This window comes from Theropithecus gelada, chromosome 16 (genome assembly GCF_003255815.1).
Source record: "Theropithecus gelada isolate Dixy chromosome 16, Tgel_1.0, whole genome shotgun sequence".
In the NCBI taxonomy this organism is placed as follows: Eukaryota; Metazoa; Chordata; class Mammalia; order Primates; family Cercopithecidae; genus Theropithecus; species Theropithecus gelada.
The window spans coordinates 1,112,961-1,133,496 of record NC_037684.1 but is presented as its reverse complement, the minus strand read 5'-3'; the positions used below and the strand labels follow the sequence as shown (position 1 = coordinate 1,133,496).

The window sequence follows — 20,536 nt, the reverse complement described above, 5'->3', positions numbered from 1 at the left end:
TGTGTCCTCCCATCCCAAAGGGGCATCTGCACCTCCCATCTTTTGGGGCGTCATTCAGAGTTGTGCTGCATTTCTGCCTCCAGGAATGTCCCTCTCCTGAAGAGTGGGGTCCCGGGACATCAGGTGGGGTTCTGGGGATGGCTAAAGTCCACTGAAACCAGGCAGATGGCACCGCCTTCCCGGGGGCGCTGCTTTACCATGGCAGCCCAGCAGGCCAGAGTCCCTGCTGGAGAGTCTCGGTGGGCAAGGGCAAGGTGGAGACAGGGCTCTTCATGGGGCTGCCCATGGGCCGAGATGCGCTCAAGGTCTCTGCTTCTCAGAGAACGGCTGCCAGCTAGGCTGAAGCCAGCCAGTCACTTTAAGGCCACCTGTCTTAGGGTTATTTCCTGAGGCGGTCACCAGCACCTCTGCTTCTGGACTATGGAGAGGCTGAATGGGCTAAGAGGGGGGTCAAAGAGGTCCACCCCCGATGGCGACAGCAACGCACACACGACTCCCAGGTGGTAGAGGGGATGGAAATGAATCGCTCTTACCAAACCTAGAGGAGACAAAAAGCAGAGAGGGGGATTACGTCACCATGCTGGCTCGGCGCGTTCCTAGAACATTACCTTTGGGCGGGAGCAGGCAAGGGGCTGGGATGCAGGACTTTGAGGCCTGGCTTGAGGCCAGGCTGTGGCTGAGTGACTGTGGGAACCCCTGCAATCTCTGTGGGGACATTTCCTCAATGGAAAGGACTAGAAGGGCATCCCCCGGGCCTCCCCAGGGGACATTGAAACTCAGTGCTGTGCACTTTAATACATTAGCTTACATAAGCCTCGCCAGCAACCAAGCATGGTAATTAGAGTTCAGCCCATTTCACAGCCAAGAAAACTGAGCCTCAGGGGGCTGGCTGAGTAGGTCACATGGCGCACAGTGGGAGAGCCTGGCCCAGAGCCAGGCAAGAAAAGGGGTAAATCAGCTGGAGAGACCAGGCCTGGTGGCTCATGCCTGTAATCCCAGCACTTTGAGAAGCCGACACAAGTGGATCACCTAGGTCAGGAATTCAAGACCAGCCTGGCCAATGTGATGAAACCTTGTGTCTATTAAAAATACAAAAATTAGCCAGGTGTGGTGACGCATGCCTGTAATCCCAGGTACTCGGGAGGCTGAGGCATGAGAATCGCTTGAACCCGGGAGGCGGAGGTTGCAGTGAGCTGAGATTGCACCACTGCACTCCAGCCTCGGCAGCAGAGCGAGACTCCTTCTCAGAAAAAGAAAAAAAAATTATCAGTTGGAGAGGGTGTGGCTGGACAGGAAGGCAGAGATAACAGCCATGCAGAGCAGAGGTAGCCCCTGAAAGGAGAGTCACGCAGGGACACACCCTGAGCCTCCCCAGGGGGCTGCCACTGCCCCCAAGAACACATGGAGCTGGAGGAAACAGAGCACTCAGGGGTCACCAGAACAGCGAGGTGGCCTGAGCGTCACGTCAGTGCTGGTTCTGGTAACTCTGCAGGGACTGGACTCAGAATCCCAGGGTCTGAGGCTCAGTTACTGGCTGGAGTTTGAGGCTAGTTGTATCATCTGCCTGAGGCTGTGTCCCTGCCACCTTCCAGCATGCGAATGAGACCAGAGCTTTCCTAATGTTCTTCTTGGGAGAAGACAGAAACAGAGGGACTGGGTTGAGCCCACTGTGAGATGTCCTCTGACCCATGTTCGTGTGGCCATCATCACTGCATTCTACAGCCCCTTCTGGGTGGGACCCAGGCCCCAGCAGGACAGCCCAAGAGGGAACAGCAGGGTCAGTGACACCTGGATCTCTCCTCCTTGGGTGGCACACTCAAACCCATCGGAGCTGTCCAGGCTCCATCCCATAAAGGACCTGAACAGCATGCACTGGGAGAGGGGATCAGGCCCATTCCAAAGACGACTCCAAGGCCCAAGATACACCAGAGCCCAAGGAACCCCCTAGAAAATGGGTGCCCTTGTCGCTTCTTTACCTTTTGGCTAAGATCAAGTGTAGAAAAGTGGTGCCCAGGCTGAGGAGAGAAACCAGGTGCCCCAATCCTCAGGGGTACAAGAAGGTAAGAGGCACCCAAGGAGAACTCTCCCTTTCTTTCTGTGCTGCCCACAAGGGTATATTGACAAGGGCAATCTTTGTAATAAAAAAGACTATAATCTAATGCCCATCAAGAAGGGGACAAGATAAACTATACAATGAAATAATATGAACAAGTCAAACAAATGGGGTTTACATAATTATAGACATACACAAAACTGCTAGCCTGGCTGGCTCCTGAAAGGGGAACCACGTGACTGAATACAAATGGTGGGGTAGAGTTTTCACCGTGAACCCTGAGAAGCCACAGAGCTGCTGCACTTTGGATCGTGTGACTGTCTCACTTGTTCAAAATCCATAGATAGAAAAAACTTTTAAGTCAAAAACTAAACAAAAGAGTAAAATATTCCAAGATGTACTGACATGATGTTCCCAGAGATACCAAGGGAAGTTGAAAAAACAAGTCATGGGACAGAGTAGATGGTATGGTATCTGATAGTCACTAGTGGTTTCCACCAAATATTCCAGTTCTCTCCTCCTGGGCGTGTGGGCAAAGAGCACAGTTTCATTCAGGTTGGGCCAGGAATGGTGAGTGGAACTTCCAAGAAAGAATACTCAATTGCCAGGGCATGACATCTGGAACTCACTTTTCCCCCTGCCACCGTGGCCAGCAATGCTCAGACAGTCTGGGCCCGGAAGGAGGCTGACCCATGATGGACAAGATGGACAAGGCGGCATGAGCAAGAAACAAATCTTTGTTCCTTTAAGACCTGGCAATTTGGGGATATCTGTTATTTCCGTGTAACCCGGCCTACCCTGACCCATACGTGGCATCACGTCATGTGCACGCACGTGTGCATACAGAACCAAATCTAGAAGGCTTCAGGCCACACCGCTGAAGCAGTCTGAGGAATGGACTGAAAGATGGGGGTACCTCTTACTTTTGACTTTACATGCTTCTATAGGGGTTGATTTTATTGGTCCTTCCATGTATCTTTATAATTAGAAAATCACAGAGGGCACTTTTGGTAGCTGCCCAGAAGGAGCACTCACCTCATCGAGGAGACCTCGTCAATGCGGTTCCCCAGCTGAGACTCGTGGGACTTACTCCGGGTGAGCGTGGGGAAGCTGGGCAGCAGCTGGAAGACCTTGCGGCTGGGTGGGGGGGGCGTCCGCGGTGGCTTCAGCTTGGTGTGCCGTCGCAGCTGGGGTGTGGTGGGCGGGGTGATGAAGCTGTGCAGGGCACGCGGGGTCAGCCGGCCACTGGCATGCAGGGGAATACAGGTATCCGAGAGGCCCTCACTGAAGCTGGGGGTGGGGGAGTCTGAGGCAGGCAGAGCTGACACGGAGACGGAGCGTGGGCCCTGGGCACTGTTGCCTGCTCTGCCCAGCTGGGAGCTCCCCAGGGGCCAGGGCAGGCTGGCTGGTGAGAGAGTGTCCGTGGAAGGCCCCGAGCCACTTTCCCGCCGTGCATCCAACGAACTCCAACTGGAGTCCTCCTTATGTTCCCCTCCTGTGGACCAAGACGTGAAGTCACAGATGGTCGGGGCTGGAAGGCATTCACAAGGAGATGGCCAGGAGCCAGAGATGTTCAACACCTGGTGTGAGGCTGCACTGTTTCTTAAGGGAAGGCTTCAACTACCAACCTTTACCTGGTTTATAAAGGCTTCTCACTCATGCGCACACATTATGTAGCCAACCACGAGGCCCTCGGTGCAGATACTACCACAGGATGAGCATCCCTAATCTGAAAATCCAAAATCCAAAATGCTCCAAAACTTGGGACTTTCTGAGCATCGACATGACACTCACAGGAAATGCTCATGGGAGCACCCCGGATTTCGGGATGGGGAATGCTAAACAAGTAGGCATAGTGCAAATGCTCCAAAATCTAAAAAAACCCAGAATCTAAAATGCTTCTCATCCTAAGCATTTCAAATAGGGGATACTCAACCTGTATTTCTGTTTCATAGAGAAGGAAGCAGAGCTCAGAGAGGAACTGGCTCGTGCAGGGCTCTTAAGGGCAGGTCTTGGGGGAGCAATCTAGGAAACCCACCCCAAAAGTGGGTGACCTCAGAAACTGAAGGGGTGACCAATCTTTAGGAGTTAGGAAAGGGAAGCTGGGTATGTGAAGGAAGGAAAAACTCCACTTTAAGAAAATTCAAACATTGGGACAAGGGGTTGTTCTGAGCATCCAACAGCAAAGTGCCCCAGGGCTTGTGAAAAAAGATCCAGGAAGAAAGGGACCAACAGCCACTTTCTTCTACGCCAGCCTTTGAGTGACTGTGGGCTGTCCCTACCATGACCCACTGCCTGAGGCCCCTGAGGCTTGTGTGGCTCTGTGGGGCTTGAGCTCCAGCCATTCAAGCACATGCTGGATGCTGGGTGGAAAGGCCTAAAAAGACCCATCCTTGTGCTTGAAGAGTCGAATGGGCGTGACAGGCACATAACACAGTATGTATGCTCTGTGCCAGGACAGAGACACACAGGGGGCTCTGCAGAGGAGCAGACCCTAAATCAGCTGTGGGGGTGGAGAGAGGGAGTGTGCCAGGGAAGGTTTCCCAGAGGAGGTGGCACCTGGGCTGAGTCAACTATGGAAGAAGGTGGAGAAGGAGCACCAGGCAGAGGGAACAACATATGGGAAGGTAAGGGCATATGGCACCTTCTGGTCACTACAAAGGGTTTTGTGTGCTGTCAGAGGTAAGGACAAGCTGGGGAGAGGCAGGGGATGAAGTTGGAGGGGTCAGCCCAGTGGGGCCAGATCAGGAAGGGCCTTGAATGTCTTGCTAAGAACTTTAAATCTCATACTGAATTGTAATCCCAATGTTGGAGGTGGGGGCTGGTGGGAGGTGACTGGATCATGGGCATGGTTTCTCATGACTGTTTTAGCACCATCCTCTTGGCTTGGTGCTGTTCTCATGAGAGTGAGTTTAAAAATGTGTAGCACCTCCCTGTCCCCGCTCGCTCTTGCTCTTGCTCCTACCCTGTGGGACGCCTCACTCCCCCTTGCCTTCCGCCATGCCTGGAAGCTTCCCGATGCCGCTCCAGAACCAGAAGCCGCTATGCTTCCTGGAGAGCCTGTAGAACCATAAGCCAAGTAAAGCTCTTTTTAAAATAAATTATCCAGTCCTGCAGATCACCAGGTCAGGAGTTCGAGACCATTCTGGCCAACATGGCAAAACCCCATCTCTACTAAAAATACAAAAATTAACCAGGTGTGGTGGTGCACACTGGCAGTCCCAGCTACTTGGGAGGCTGAGGCACAAGAATCGCTTGAACCCGGGAGGCAGAGATTACAGTGAGCCGAGATCATGCCACTGCACTCCAGGCCGTCTCATAAATAAATAAATAAATAAATAACCAACCCAGCCTCAGGTATTTCTTTACAGCCTGCGAGAAGGGACTGATGCACCTGTGTTGTACAAGCCTGCCCTGCCTCCCTCCTCCCTCTGGCAATGCCTGTTCTTTTCCCCAGTGTACAGTGGAGGTCACTGAGACTCGGGGAGGTCACAGACACTGCCCAAGGCCAGACATTTAAGAAAGTGGTGGGATGGGAATTGAAAAGTTCGGTCTTAGCACCATGCTCCCCGCCGCACCCCCCACGATGCTACTGATTCTGAATAACCTACAGCGGAACAGCTGTGGGAGGTAACAAGTTCCCCATCATCAGAGGTGGTCAAGCCACTTATCAAGAATGGGGGGAAGAATTAGCCTTCCCAATTCACAAGTTTCTTTGTACATCCCATCCCCTCTTCAAACACCCTTCCTCCCACCTGACTGCAGTGACCTTCCATTCAGGAACCGACCGGACAGGAGCTGCTCAGTCCCTGTGCTCCCATACCACTTGCTCCTTATGAGCTGCACCCATGACTAACACTGTAGTTCATAGACTGGCCTACTGGAGGCACCAACCAGGTTTCTTGTTGAGCAGATGAAAGAATGAATTTCATGAATCTATGACCAAGCCCGCCACCAAAGGAAACAAGCCCCAAATTTGCAAGTTGCCTATTTAATCACCACTGCTCTTGGGCCCACTTGAGGACGGCCAATGGGTCCTGATGTGTGCACTGACACCAGCTGATTGGCAGTGGCTGCTTGAGAATGACACTAGAGTCGCCGAGCATCTGTGGGTTAGTGATATCTTCCTCGGGTGAAGGACTGGATCAGCAGGAATGTTCACCTCCTATTCACCAGCACAGACAACCATCCTTCACTCACTTTTTTTTTTTTTTTTTTTTTTGGGTGAGACAGGGTCTGGCTCTGTTACCAAAGCTGGAGTGCAGTGGTATGATCTTGGCTCACTGCAACCCCTATCTCCCAGGCTCAAGCCATGCTCCTACCTCAGCTTCCTGAGTAGCTGGGATTACAGGTACACACAACCACTGTTTGCTAATTTTTGTATTTTTTGTAGAGACGGGGTTTTGCCATGTTGCCCAGGGTGGTCTTGAACTACTGAGCTCAAGCAATCAGCCTGCCTCCGCCTTCCAAATGCTGAGATTACAGGCCTGGGCCACCATGCCCAGCTGCTCACTCACCTTTCTTTAGACCAGAGATTGCAAAGGAAATGACTTCAACACTTTCTATCACCTCATAGGCCTCACACTGAAAAGAACATCTAATACATGCCAGGCTCTGGTCTGAGGACTTACGTTAACTCATTTCCTCTTCACAACAACCCTGAGAGAGGTGTTGTTATCACTGCCATTTTCCAGATGAGGAAACTGAGGCACAGTGAGGTAAAGTAACTCAGCAAGGTCCCAAAGGTTCTAAGTGGCCAAGCAGAGTGCTGGGCCCAGACGGGGCCCAGGTGGTCTGATTCCATAGCCCATCCGTACTGTGACTAGACTGCTCTCACCAAGCCCCAAGGGGGTGCAGTGAAGATGCTGTGATGCATGATCTGACGGGATCACTGGTATCCAGCGGATCCCAGCAGGTGCCTGTGAAGTGCAGCCAGCACTGGGCAGATGAAAGGCCTGTGTCCTGGACTGTGATGGGGCCAGAACTCTGCTGGGACTTAGCTGAGAACTCTCAGAACTTAGCTGAGACTAAATGAGAGAGAAGAAACCTAGAAAACTTCTTCTTCAGGGGCCTCCTCTAGGGCCTGCTGGAAAAAGCACCCTCTGAACAAGAAACCTGAGTTCAAAGCCCAGCTCTGCTCCATGCCAGGTGTGAGGCCCCAGATGATTCATCCAACACCTCCAGTGGTCACAGAGGTCTCAGCTACAAAACGAGCTCAGCACCACCTCTTACAACGGTGTGGCCACGATATGTGTGTCACACGCCTGGCACACAGTAGATGCATAAATTAGTGGTCTCCCTCCCTTGGCATCTAGGACAAGTGGACAGCAGCCTTCATGACACAAATGGGTCACTACCACTTAAAAGCTGACTCTTTCACAATTCTTTAAAATCCAGACATGAAGAGGAAGGAAAGAAGGGCTGACAAATTACCCCCAAAGATCTCAGCTTGGGTGGCAAGCATGGGTACAAACCAATCGCCATGATAGCCCAAGGTTCAAATCCTGGCTCCGTCACCGACTGCTGTATGCCCTTACCCAAGCCCCTTCCCTCTCTGGGCTCAGTCTCCTCCTGTAATATGTGGGACCAAAAACATCAGCCACATCTCTGTTGTGTTGATTTTCAGCAGCTGCCAGGAGACCTAACAGATCAAGATTTTCTGAATTGAGTGCAACTTTCTACACTGTGCCGTGTTCAGAGGACTTGATACAATGAGGGCAGAGAAGAAATTAAGTCCGATCCTCTCTGGGAAGAAAAAAACCAGGCAGAATACAAACCTCAGTGCCTTCCTTAAGCCTCAGGCAGACGGAGATAAGACAGGGGCCTCAGATAATTAAAAAGCAGGCCTGATTTCATTCATGAGGCATATTTTAATGCCTTATCTATGTGGTAGTGGGAGCATTAAGTCAGGCATTTGAAGCTGTTTCCAAGGCAAGATTTAGAAAGCCTGTGAATAATTCCCAAGGACCTCGTGGCAAGGCCAGGATTACACACTTTGCCTGGGACAGCCACATACAAACTCCCAGCTAAAGAGCCATAGAGTTTCCCTAATCACCCTTGGCTCAGGCCCACATCAGCGTGTGCCTTCTGAGCACAGAACCCAGCCAGCAATGGGGACAGGAGAAGGCGGGGAGAGCGCTGGGGGCTGGAATGTGGGAAGCTGGCAGAGGGTACACAGAGCCCTCCACAGAGAGGAAATCATGCCAGGCCAGGCCAGCCCAGCAGACAGGCTTGGGATTTCTAAGCATGGCTGAAGCCCCCTCAGATTTGGCCAGGCCAGCCCCAGCAGGACCCAGAGCCCTGAGGACCCTGGGAGAGCTTCTCAGGAGGCTGTGAACATCCAACCCTGGCTTTCCAGGCTGCCCCAGAAACCCTGGGCCACGCTTGCCCCACTCCATCACCCACCATGGTGAAGGCCACAGCCCCCAGGGCACCAGGCCACGCAAGGGAGAGGGTGGCAGGCCCCACGTACCCAGGCCTGTCACCTTCCGCAGGCAGGTGAGGGCATACTGCAGACGACCACACTCATCCCCGCTGGCCCCGCAGCGCCGCAGCGTCTCCTTCACCTTGGCCTCGTTCATCTCCAGCAGGGCATCCAGCGTGAGGTCGTGGGGGATCTCCTGAGGGGACAGAGGGACAGGCAGAGAGGCGGTGAGCAGTCAGCCGGGCCGGGAGCCCCTCAGCCTCAGGCTGGCCTCCTGCTGAGTGGCAGGGGCCAGCTGCTGGCTGGGCCGGCCTCTGACCAGAGCCACCACGTGCTTGGGGACACAGGCAGAGCTCCCTGGCCCCCACCCTCCAGGCTCCCAGAGACAGCAGCTGAAGCAGACTTGGTGGGGGGTGAGGGGAAGAAGTAAAGACCAGAAAGGTTTGGACGAGGGCATGTTGCCCAGCTTGTTTCTTCTTACTCCTCTGCACAGAAAAAACAAAACAAAATAGTGAATCATAACAACTTTTTAGGATGACGAGTACTTCAGACAAAGATGGCCCTTCACAGTTTTGTTGTATCTGAATCAGACAAGAGAGATTTCAAATCAAACTGGCTTAAGAAAGGAAGGATTTAAAAAAAAAAACCCTCGCCAAACACTGCGGAGGCACTAACTGCCCCACCTGATTTCCGTCAAAACTTTTCACTGGGTCCACTGGACAGCTGGAGAAACAGGCTCAGAGAGATTATGTCACCTGCACGAGGTCACTAGGCCACACGGTGAAGAAAGTGGCAGGCAGAATTTTAAGGTGGTCCTGTGACCTTCGTTCTGTGGTGTTGCTCCTGATCATTTTACATTACAGCAGTCTCTCTCTTATCTGCAGTTTCAGTTACCAGCAGCCAACCATGGCCTAAAACTATTGAATGGAAAATGCCAGAAACATTCCAGAAATAAACAATTTATAGTTTTAAACTATGCACCATTCTGAGTAATGTGATGAAATCTTGGGCCATCCAGCTCCGTCCCACCGGAGGCGTGAATTGTCCCTTTGTCCAGCATCTCCACACTGTCTCCACTCCCAGCCTGTTGGTCACTTAGGAGCTGTCTTGGTTATCAGATCAACTGCCACGACCTCTTCCCACACAGGCACTTTATCATCTCACATCATCACAACATGAGGGGTGAGAACAGTACAGAAAGTAAGGTATTTTGAGAGAAAGAAGAGACCACATTCCTGTAACTTTCATTATAGTATATTGCTATAATTGCTCTATTTTGTTATTGTTGATTATTAATCTCTTACTGTGCCAACTTACTAACTTTATCAGAGGTATGTATGTATAGCAAAAAATATAGTGTATACACACACACTCTCTCTCTCACACACACACACACACACACACACACACACACAAACACACACAGTAGTATCCATGGTTTCAGGCATCCACTGAGGGTCCTGGAACATATCCCCTGCAGATAAGGGGGGATTACTATATACAGCAAAAGGGAAATTACCCAAGTAGGCTTCATCCAATCACAAGAGCCCTTTAAAAGCAAAGGGTTCTCTTGAGCTGGTAACAGAGGAGTCAGAGACCTGAAGTGTGAAAAGGACTCAGCAGACTTTGAAGTAGGAGGGGAAAGGGGGTGGCCTCTGGGAAAAAGAGTAGCCCCTGGCTCACAGCCATTGAGGGAATGAGGACCTCAGACCTCCAGCCACAAGGAAATGGATTCTGCCAATAACCTGAATGAACGTGAAGTGGATTCTTCCCCAGAACTTCCAGGTAAGAGGAAGGCCTGGCCTACACCGTGACCTCAGCCTTGTGAGATCCCAAGTAGGGATGTAAGCAGAGTCTACCTGGATTCCTCCACCTAGAGAACCATGAGCTGATAAGCGGGTGGTGTGTTAAGCTGCTAAATTTGTTATGAAGCAATGGAAAATACAAAGAGTGAATGTTTGAATCAAGGCTGAGCGGACTTCAAAACTTGTGCCCTTTCCTCTCTTCAAGGAGGGAGGAAACCTCTCCAGCTCTGACTACTTGGAGCCACATGCCGCTGTCAGAGGCATTCGAACCAGAGCCATTCCATCTTGAATAGGGACTGGGTAAAATGAGGGCGAGACCTGCTGCGCTGCATCCCCAGGAAGTCAGCCATTCTTAATCACAGGGTGAGACAGGAGGTCACAAGAGACAGGTCACAAAGACCCCATGATAAAACAGGATGAGCTAAAGAAGCTGGCCAAAACCCACCAAAACCCAGATGGTGACCAAAGTGACCTCTGGTCTTCCTCACTGCTCATTATATGCTAATTATAATGCACTAACATGCTAAAAGACACTCCCACCAGCACCATGACAGTTTACAAATGCCATGGCAATGCCCAGAAGTTACCCTATACGGTCTAAAAAGGGGGAGGGGCCCTCAGTTCCAGGAATTGCCTGCCCCTTTCCCAGAAAATTCACAAATAATCTACCCTGGTTTAGCATATGATCAAGAAATAACCATGAAAATAGCCAACTAGCAGAGGGCTGCTCTGCCTACAGAGTTGCCATTCTTTTGTTTCTCCACTTCTCTAATAAACTTGCCTTCACTTTAGTCCATGGACTCACCCAGGATTCTTTTTTGTGCAAGACTCAAGAACCCTCTTTTGGGATCTGGAATGGGACCCCTATCCAGCAACAATACCAAGCCTGGGACAAATATCAAAAACCAATGGGACATGCCTCTGGTCTCAAGTGGCCTGCAGCCAAGTGAGAGGGGTGACAGACATTTAAACAGGTAACTACAATGCAGTAAGATGCGCACTAGAGCAGGGAGAGTTCAAAGAGCTATGGGACCAGATCAGACTTTTTTTTTTTTTTTTTTTGTCTTTAACCCTTTCTATATTTTCTAGATTTTCTATAACAGAGAAGGTCAGACATTCCACATCAAATGACTGCTATAAAGCTCACAGTTCTTGAGAATCTAAGCCAATTTACAATGATTTTTAGCAAGTTGTGTCTAACTTTACTTTTAAGGACTAATTTCATTGTCATTCCATTTACATGCTGTAATTCTTTGCCTCAAGCGTCAAAACTAACCCTGATGAAGATACTGGCTGAGTCCTAAGGGTATGAGACCCAGCCCATAACCCTCTCTCCCATAGCATGGCTGGAGCTAGAGGCCTGGCTTTTTGTTTTCGTTTGTTCGCTTTTTACTGTACCCGCTGATGGCAGATGCTTTTATAGTTTGTTAGTATATTCTTCAATCTTGAGGGCTGTAGGCAAGAATCACATCACCATTTAGAAGGATTCACACCAAAACAAAACCAGACATATAACTGTACCAAGAAGCTCATCACTGGTTGGCCAAAGCCCTGGTTGCCTTCCAGAAGATAAAACTAAAGTGTCACAGGAAACCACTGATGAGAACAGCACCAACAGGGGAGGCAGATTAGACAAATGGTGCCATGCAGAAGCTTCTATTCAATCAACGTGTCTTGCTTTCTTTCCCTTAGCCTGTCTTCCACTGAAATGAGGTTTGGATATCTTTGCCTTCACTTGACTGTGAAGAGCACCTTGGCAATACCGTCAGGGCAAGCACAAAAGCGACCTTCACCTTATCTGAACAAAGCAATCCTCTACTTCTCTGGAAGGGTGTCCTCCGTTTGTTTCTCCACCACATACTCCAAGGCTGTGATGACTCAGTAGTTTCCCCAGAAGAGGACAGAGATGTTTAATGGGGGCGGAGAGGGAGCCAGGCCGAGGAAACCCAATCTTCAACCTAACTCTGATACAAACAGAGATTCTTTTTCTTTTTATTCCTCTCCTCCTCACCTATACCAAGTTTCAAGTTCTCAAACATAATAACTACATTTATTATTACAAACTATTTGCCAGAACAGTATACCCGGGGCTTTGTATATGTTACTTTATCTTTAATCAACTCAGCAAGTAGATGAAGTCCATCTTATTGAGGCTCAGAGACTTCACAGCTTAACAAGTGGCTGGGCAGAATTGAAACCCACATGTGCACGATTCCAAACCTCCTCCAAATATTCCATGCTGTCGCTTGTTAACCTGGCAAAGACTTGGGATACAGCAGCCACCTTTCAGGGGAAATTATTTTTTTCCAAGTAAATTAATTTCTACCTACTTTCAGAAAATAGAAGTGAGGTACAGAAACAGCTGGCTTGGTTACAGCTCCTTTGCCTTGTGTGAACAAGGTTCGAACAGTTGGCTACATTTGATTGGCTAAAACTCGGTGATGGGCACAAGTGTAGTCTACAGTGTTTTTATACCTCCACTTGTTATAGTTCATGATATACAGAAAAACCTTTAGGCTGAACTTAAAATATCTAAGGAGGCAGCTCTAGGCTAAACTTGATTTAACACACTTCTCTGCCTTTCTACTGGATAAGAAACCCAACGGCAGCAATAGCAATGCTAAACAGAAACCCCCCGCTTCCCTCCCTTGGTGTTGGGGAAAGGGGCAGGCAATGGAGGGGCACCAGACCTTCTGGTTTTAAAGAAATATGAATTTTCATTTTTAAAGGGCTAGCTTTTACATGGTGATAACTAATTCAAATCTGTGCAAACAAAACAAATTATGTCCATGAGGAACATGGGGTGGAGGAACATGCGGGGACCCTATGGGAAGAATCTGATGCCTTCCAAGGTTAATCTGGTCAGTGAGTTATGTCTAAAACTGTATTTCTGTAGGTAAACAGGGAAGGATGCTGGCCCAGTAGAAAGTACTCCAGGGGCTTGGCTTTCTCAGTGAGGGGCCCACCCTGGAAACAAAGTGCCCGGCCTCCTATCTCTACAACTGACTTTGAGACCCAATGTTAACTTAATCAAGAAAGGAAAGCTACTAGGAAGGTCTCGTGGCTGTGAAAGCCCCTGCGAGGGGCCCTGATATCTCCCAGTATCATGACTCAACAGTGCCCCAAAGCAGCTCAGCACCCCTGAAACCTCAAACATGGATATGACTCGCTCACCCACAGTGATAGGCATAGCCAAGTCTGATTTAGGAAGATGTTTCAAAGCAGAGTAACTCACAACTCTCCTGGATCATCTCTAAACCAAAAACAAATTAGGGAATCAGTTTTGCCACCTGCTGAAGGTGAACTTGCAGGTGAAGCCACTCTGAAACCTTCTCAGGTCTGAGAGGCCCCAGTGCCCCAGGAGGGCATCCCATCTGCCAGAAGGTGCCCAGAAGATGCTAACTTGTCTCAAAGCCAATGGCAAAAGGCCCCTCTCTCTGCCCATACCCCAAAGTTCTGGAGAGCCTGGCTGGGAGTCCATACTGCTTCCAGGAGAATTACTGCCCACCCCAGCTTCTGTCTAAAGAATAAAATACGGAACTAGAAACCAAGAACGGAAGACACAGATGCCCAGACCATCATAGGAGATGCCCAAACCATCTTGAGAGATGCCCAGTCCCAGCTCCGACAAGTCTCAGGGTTAGCATGGGTGCACACAGGTGGGGAGGCAGGAATGAGGAGCAGAGTGACAGCGTCAGAGATCACTGGCTTCCTGCCTCTACCTGTCTCCCTCAAACCAGGAGATATGCTTTCCAGTAGGTGGGATTAAGTTATTCTTTCTGATAATAATTGGAGAGCAGGGCCAGTTGAGCGCTGAAGTCACTCCCAGTCTGTGACAATCCAGTCATGTCATTAGCAGGAGACTGCTGTCTCTGTTCTCTCCAGTGGAGGGTGAGGATGGGTTTGGCCAATGTGCTACCCCCTCCCCCAGCAGCTGGCAGAGGCTGGCATCACAGGCCATGCTGGGTAAGCCGGCAGCTCAGGGCCAGTTAGGTATCAAATGGTATCCCGGGATTTACTAGCAGCCACGGGGCTGCCTGGGGTCTATACTTAGAAACCCGGGCCGGCTGACACTCAGAGACACCACACTCCCTGTGGCCAGTCAGGTGGACCAGGAAAATGCCAGGGGCAGCACCACTGCTGTCCTGGTCATGTATACAAACACACTGCACTTCACACAAGAACACAGATGAAAGCTGGGTTGAAGGAAGATCAAGAAGCAAACCCAGGTTCTGTTTCTGTTCAGCTTTGCACCCCTAGAACATGTCTCAGGCAGGGCTGCTGGAACACAGGTCCATCTGTGGAACCTGGATCACTGGCGTGTATGGGCAGGTGCATCCCCCAGCCTCCCTGGCCGTGATGAAAGGGATCCTTAACCCCAGACCCTTCCCCCAGGAACTGGTCAGACCATAGAGGCCAAAGGTGAGCTCCTAGAGCCCTGTGAGTGGTGACATAGGACCCTGTACATCCCTCTGAGGCCAGAGCCCAGCGGGGCTGGAAGGAGAGAGAGAGGAGCAAGTGGAGAAGGTTTCTACAGCAGCCCAGGCTGGCAGCCACATGTCTCAAATTGGCAAGGGAGCACCTGACAGATGTTCCTCCTACCTGCACCCACTGCTGGGGTTGATGGAGAGGGAGGAATGAGACTTGGATAGTAACAGTCAGATATTCTGGGAGGCACAGGAAGGGCTGAGGCAGGTCAGGCAGCCTCCAAGGCTGATTTCCACCGAAATCAGAAGAAAGCCTGGGGATGCTGGCTTTGCTTGTGGCCAGTTCTGGACCCAGCCTCCTCACTACCCCACCCCTGGGAAGCAAGGAGAACAAAGCTCCCTCCTGGGAGAGTCAGTCCCTTCCTTGAAGGCAAATCCCCTCTCAACACCATTCCCTGGAGGCCAGCACAGTGAAGGAAAGAGCCAGACTGGGTACCTACAATGCCCCTGACCTCGGACAAGTCCCCACCCCTCTTCGGGCTTCGGAATTCCCATTTATAAAATGAGTGGCTCTGCCTAGAGCAAATCAGTGGCTCTCAATCCGGGTTGTGCCCTGGAATTTTCCAGGGACTTTAAAAATGAATCGCAATGCTTGGGCCCCACTTCAGACCGGCCAAATCAGAATTTCTGGAGGTGGGGACCATGAGGGCAGACAGGCGTTGGGGCCCATCGTCTGGCTAAAGAAGCCCAGGGCAGAACAGGTCTGGGGGACAGCTGTGCTCAGGAGGCCACATTCCTTCCATTGACCTCCAGCCCAGCCCAAGCTCAGAGCTGTCCCAGGAGACGTCCTCTCCTGTGCCCAGGTCCCTGCCTCCCTCTCCACAAAGCAAGTAGGGGCTCACAGTGGGGAGCCGGGCTTGAACTGGAACCTTTGGGATTGGCTTTTTCTCATGTATGCATTGGTATACCTGGGATTGAAAGCTTGTTTAGAAAGAAGCTACAGTGGTGGGTGTGGAGGAATACAGGTCAAAGGGAAGAAGGAGATGACGGGGTACAAGAAAGGGCGATAAGCATTTATTACACATCTCTCCTGCGTGCCAGGCACTCTGTCAGATGAACCACAGAGGTCAGCACATGCAATCCTCCTAACAGCCTGAGATGGGAGATAAGGCTGAGAGAGGGCGGGTAACTTGCTCAAGGTCACACAGAACAAGGCCATCTCAACCCACCACCAGCCAGCCCTGGTGTCCACTGCCTTGCACTATGAAGTGAGCCGTTTTTCCCAGGGCAGCGTTTATTTGCCACCACTGGCATCACAGGTCACATCTGACTTTCCAGACCCCCCACCGCTCTATCCCTGGGCCCAGCTAGGGTAAGCTCTGGCAGTGGGGTTTAAAGCAGCTGCAGGAGGCTCCTCCAAGGAGGTCTCTCCACATTCCCTTTTAATCCCACTTAGCCTCCACTCCAGTCCTTCAGAGGAGGCTGACACTTTTCAACTCTGCCTGGGACCAGATCTCTAGCTTTCCGCTGCACCCACTGTCATCACAGCCACCACTTTCTCTCCAGGCCAGCCCACCCTCCTGGAAAGTTTGTCCTGTGGCTGCCTCCTTGCTCTCCTTATCAGTGTGGAAAGGCCCCATTCCTCCTTCTATAAATCCAGAGAATGGGCAAACTTTTTCTGAAAACCACACAGAGTCTCTTCAGCTTTATGGGCCACATGGTCTCTGTTGCAACTGCTCCACTCTGCTGCTGTGGCACCACAAGAGCCACAGACAACACGTACACAAATGGGTGTGGCTGTGCTCCCATAAAATTTAACTATGGATACTGAAACAAATTTCATGTAACTATCACGGGTCACGAAATATTGTTGTTTTTAATTCCTCCTGCCAGTTCAAAAATGTAAAAAACATTCTTAGTTCACAAGGCTCTACAAAAAATGGTGCTGAGCTGGATTTGGCCCATGGGCCAGAGTTTGGCAACCCCCAAACACACAGCAATGCTGTTGGGCTCCCCCTCCTGGTGGCCCTGGGCCTGGCTCCTCCTCCTTTCCCACCTCCCCACCTAAACCCCAGCACACAGCAGGACAGGCTTTCGGGCACACTCACATCTTGTCAACTTTCTCTGCATCATCAACACACATTTCTAAAACAAGGCTCCTGTGTGAAAATGGCCAGACGTGTCCTGCATTAGAGAAACACACACAGGTACTCCAGCTTTGGGCACTGGTGTATCCCCAATTACTCCCAAAATGTAGAGAGGAGATGGGGAGGCCTTTACAGGGTGGTTTTCCCTACACCCAAGATGTTTTGCAACATTTTACAAAATGCGTGATTGTAAAATTTTAATTTTTTTTAAAAAAAGACACAGTATTATCCACAAGATCCCACACTAGAACTTGAGTCAAAATGAATACATTAAATTTTTTAAATGTTTAAAGAACATTCAAAAGGAAAAGTGGGGTCAGGATGAGACATGGGAGGGTGAGCCACAGCCAAAGGGCTGCGTTAACCTTGGGTGACACTCAATTTCTAGGGGACTGGCAAATGAGAAAGTCCCTCCCTGCACAAAACAGGGCTATGTGCAGGGGCTAAAGCTGAGGGCCTGGGGTCAGAGGCCCTTTCTGGGATGGCAGCTGGGTGACGATGGGGCTACAGAGGAGGGTAGGCACAGGACATGCCCCCCAACAGGGATACTTTTCCTCTATAGAAGGCAGAGCCCTGACAGCAGACCTCAGCTGGGACTGTTGCCGGCAAACTGGGATGCGGTAATCCTATGAGGAGGGTGCCAGTGTGGCTAGAGACGTAACTCCCCATGGGGGACCCCAGTTCTCCTGGGGGTCAAGGCACTGACAGAACTAAACAGGGGTTCCTGGGTGTGACCATGTCCCTGGCATCTTTACTGCTCCCCATCCCCAGTCTCCACTGCTCGGACACATCACTGAAAAAGAGAATGGTCAGACGAGTCCCCTCCTCCTCCACATGCACAGGGTGAGAGCTCGGAATTCAGCCAGTGAGGGCCCTGGCGCCAGAGGGCACCCAGACTGTCAACTAGGCCTCGGGCGCCAGCCTTGGAGTCTGGTGGGTCCCCTGTGGGGCCAGGAGCCAAATCACAGATGCCCTCCATCAGAGGGACACACCCCGGTGTTCAGCACGTGAGGTCTGTCCTTTGGGGTGGTTGGTCCATTCAGATGGGAGATGAGCCAGGCCATAGCAAGTGAGCCCAGAGCTGGAGAGAGGAGAACCAGGATCCTCTGCCTAGGAACAAGAGCTGTCGGGTTTCGGAGCTGCCCCATGGGGGTCCAACTAGGAGACAGGCCTCTCAGGAGCTCCTGCTCCCCTCAGGCAGCCCTTGTGGTTTTCCAGAAACCTTGAAAACAACTCCTGCCCCACAGCAGCAACAGGCGTCAAAGCTATGGGAGCTCAACAGAGCCCCTGAACAGATGGCCAAAGAGAAGCTGGGGAGACTAATGCCACAGTTACCAGGTTCTAGGGGCACGAAAGGGGCCAACGGATCTTCAAGGGGTCGGGAAGAAACTCCTTCTCTGCCGAGATCAAAGGCAGGCTCCAAAGGGAACTTAGGGACGATCTAGTCAGCACTCATTTTACAGAGAAGAAAACCTGCCTGGGTTACCCCAAACAATGGTGCCAAGACCAGGATCCAGGTGTCCAGACACACTTGCCAGTAATCAATGCCAGGATATACCATGCCCCTGGGAGGGCGCGCCAGTTTCCAGCAGGCATTCCCAAGTGCAAAGGTTTCATTCCTTCCAGGTTTTCTGCGCTAGTCCAAGAAGGGAGCCAAGGTCAAGATCTCCCTGAGGTCTGCCCTGAGAATCACCTCCCTCTGCCTAAGGGACGCCAAGCCACATGAGTGCCTCGTGGGCCCAGAGCCCTGTGCAATCCAGAAGCAATGAGGCTCTGGGCTCGTGGTCTCGCCTGAAGCCTAGCCAGGCCCTAGGCCTCAGTGGCTTATAAGGTGGCAGATGGGTGGAACTCCTCAAGTCCATGTTCTTGCCCACTCCTACCCACTAGCACTTTTTTAAAAAAAGAGACGAGGTCTCACTATGTCAGTCTGGCTGGTCTCGAACTCCTGGCTTCAAGCAATTCTCCTGCCTTGGCTTCCCAAAGTGCTGGGATTACAGATGTGAGCCCCACCCCTACTTTGGTGACAATGCACTTTTCTTCTTTTTGAAAGGAAGAAACAGATCCCACGTCACCAGCGACACCCTAACGCCCAGCCTGAGACCCACCCAGGGCCATGGAGCACGGATTCTTACACAGCTTCTTGACATATTTCCCCTTTTCACAATCAGTCTAATCATAAAAATAACAACTATTGGTATTATCACCACTCTGTAAGTAGCCTGGGCACAACGGCTTGGTAGCTAAGGAACTGAGCTTCATAGAGACTAAGTTACTCACCTTAAGACACAGCAAGCGCTGAGTAACAGGGCCTGGATTTGGACCTTGGTCTGTGTGACCCCAAAGTCAGCACTCCCAGTCTCTGTAACCATTGGCCTCCCTGGCCTGGTCAACCAGAAGCATGGAGAGGTAGGGCTGGATCAGCCCATATAGTTCCACATTCTTAAGCTCCCTGTAAAAATGCAGCATGCTCAGAACAAGCATGCGTCCTACTCAAAAGCAGGAAATGACCAAACACTATTCACTAGAAGGATGGGGAGGATCTATTTCAGGAAGATTCTAACTGATCCCTAGTGAATTTATCACACAGAAGACAGCGAATGAAGTCATGAAACAGAAGCACCTTCTGCCCCAACATGAGACTTCTCCATAAGTGTTCTACAGCCGGTTAGCAAAGCAGGGACTCAGAGCCCAGCAAAGAGACTCAACTCCAGGCAGCTGTGGAATGGCCTCCTACACCCAGACCCCCGTGCCTACTTCGTAATCCTCCAGCCCAGGTGGGCTCACGCCTTGGGCTTCTCTTGGCATTCCCGGAGGTGGGGGCCCTGTGCCCCTGGACACCTTGGCCGTCACCCAGCTCCACAGGCGATACATGGCGAGGGGTCTGAGCCCAGGGTCCCCGGCAGCCCTGGCCCCCAGTGCAGTGTCCCAGGGAAGAAGGAGGCAGGGAGAGGGGTTTCTGTTTTCATGACTGTAGTGAACAGTCACTGCAGCCAAAAATAGTTTGTGCCTGGGAGCTGGGGAGTCAGCACATACTTCCCGGGGCAGATGCTGGGTGGGAGACATGCAGGCTCCAGCAGGCCCTGCAGCAGGGGCTAGGGACCAGGCACCCAGGATGTCAGGCCACGTTTTTCCTGTCTTGCCACCTCCCTCCAAAAAGTAGGACCTGAGTCAATATGAACACTGTCATCTCCCTCCTTCCAATGAATCATCTGGGGAACCCCCGCCCCCACGTGACCTCCAACTGCCCCCAAGCCCCTGCAGCTTCTCACATGCTTCGGGTGGGTGGTGTGGAGACTGACAGGAAGAACCCTATGAACTGCAGCAGATGCCTGGGATGGCTTGTGGGACAACCTTCAAAAGGATGCTTGGCTGTCAAAACTCCTAGAGGTCTACACCAGAAACCGTGAACCTGAGTCCATGCAAATGAAAAAATAAATGTAGAAACAGTTAAGTGCTATCAGTGGCCGGCAGGCTTATGTGGGGGTTTTATTTTATTTTCAAACTTTTCTGTATTTTTAAATTTTCCTACAATGGATGTTCATAATTAGATTTACAGAATGCTACTTTAAAGTAATAATTAGTGGCCAGGTGCGGTGGCTGACACCTGTAATCCAAACACTTTGGGAGGCTGAGGCAGGCAGATTGCTAGAGTTCAGGAGTTGGAGACCAGCCTGGGCAAC

General features: G+C 51.1%; 1 protein-coding gene across 1 annotated transcript in view; it reads right to left on the bottom strand.

The window, feature by feature from the left end:
• The window catches only part of KSR1 (kinase suppressor of ras 1), a 164,410-nt gene that overhangs the window by 30,954 nt on the left and 112,920 nt on the right, over positions 1–20,536 (bottom strand). Inside the window, exons 3-5 of the mRNA XM_025363170.1 lie at positions 8,526–8,673; positions 3,089–3,548; positions 2,903–2,907 (exon numbers count right to left, since the gene is read on the bottom strand). Coding sequence (XP_025218955.1) covers positions 2,903–2,907; positions 3,089–3,548; positions 8,526–8,673 — 613 coding nt within the window. The remainder of the gene's footprint in view (positions 1–2,902; positions 2,908–3,088; positions 3,549–8,525; positions 8,674–20,536) is intronic.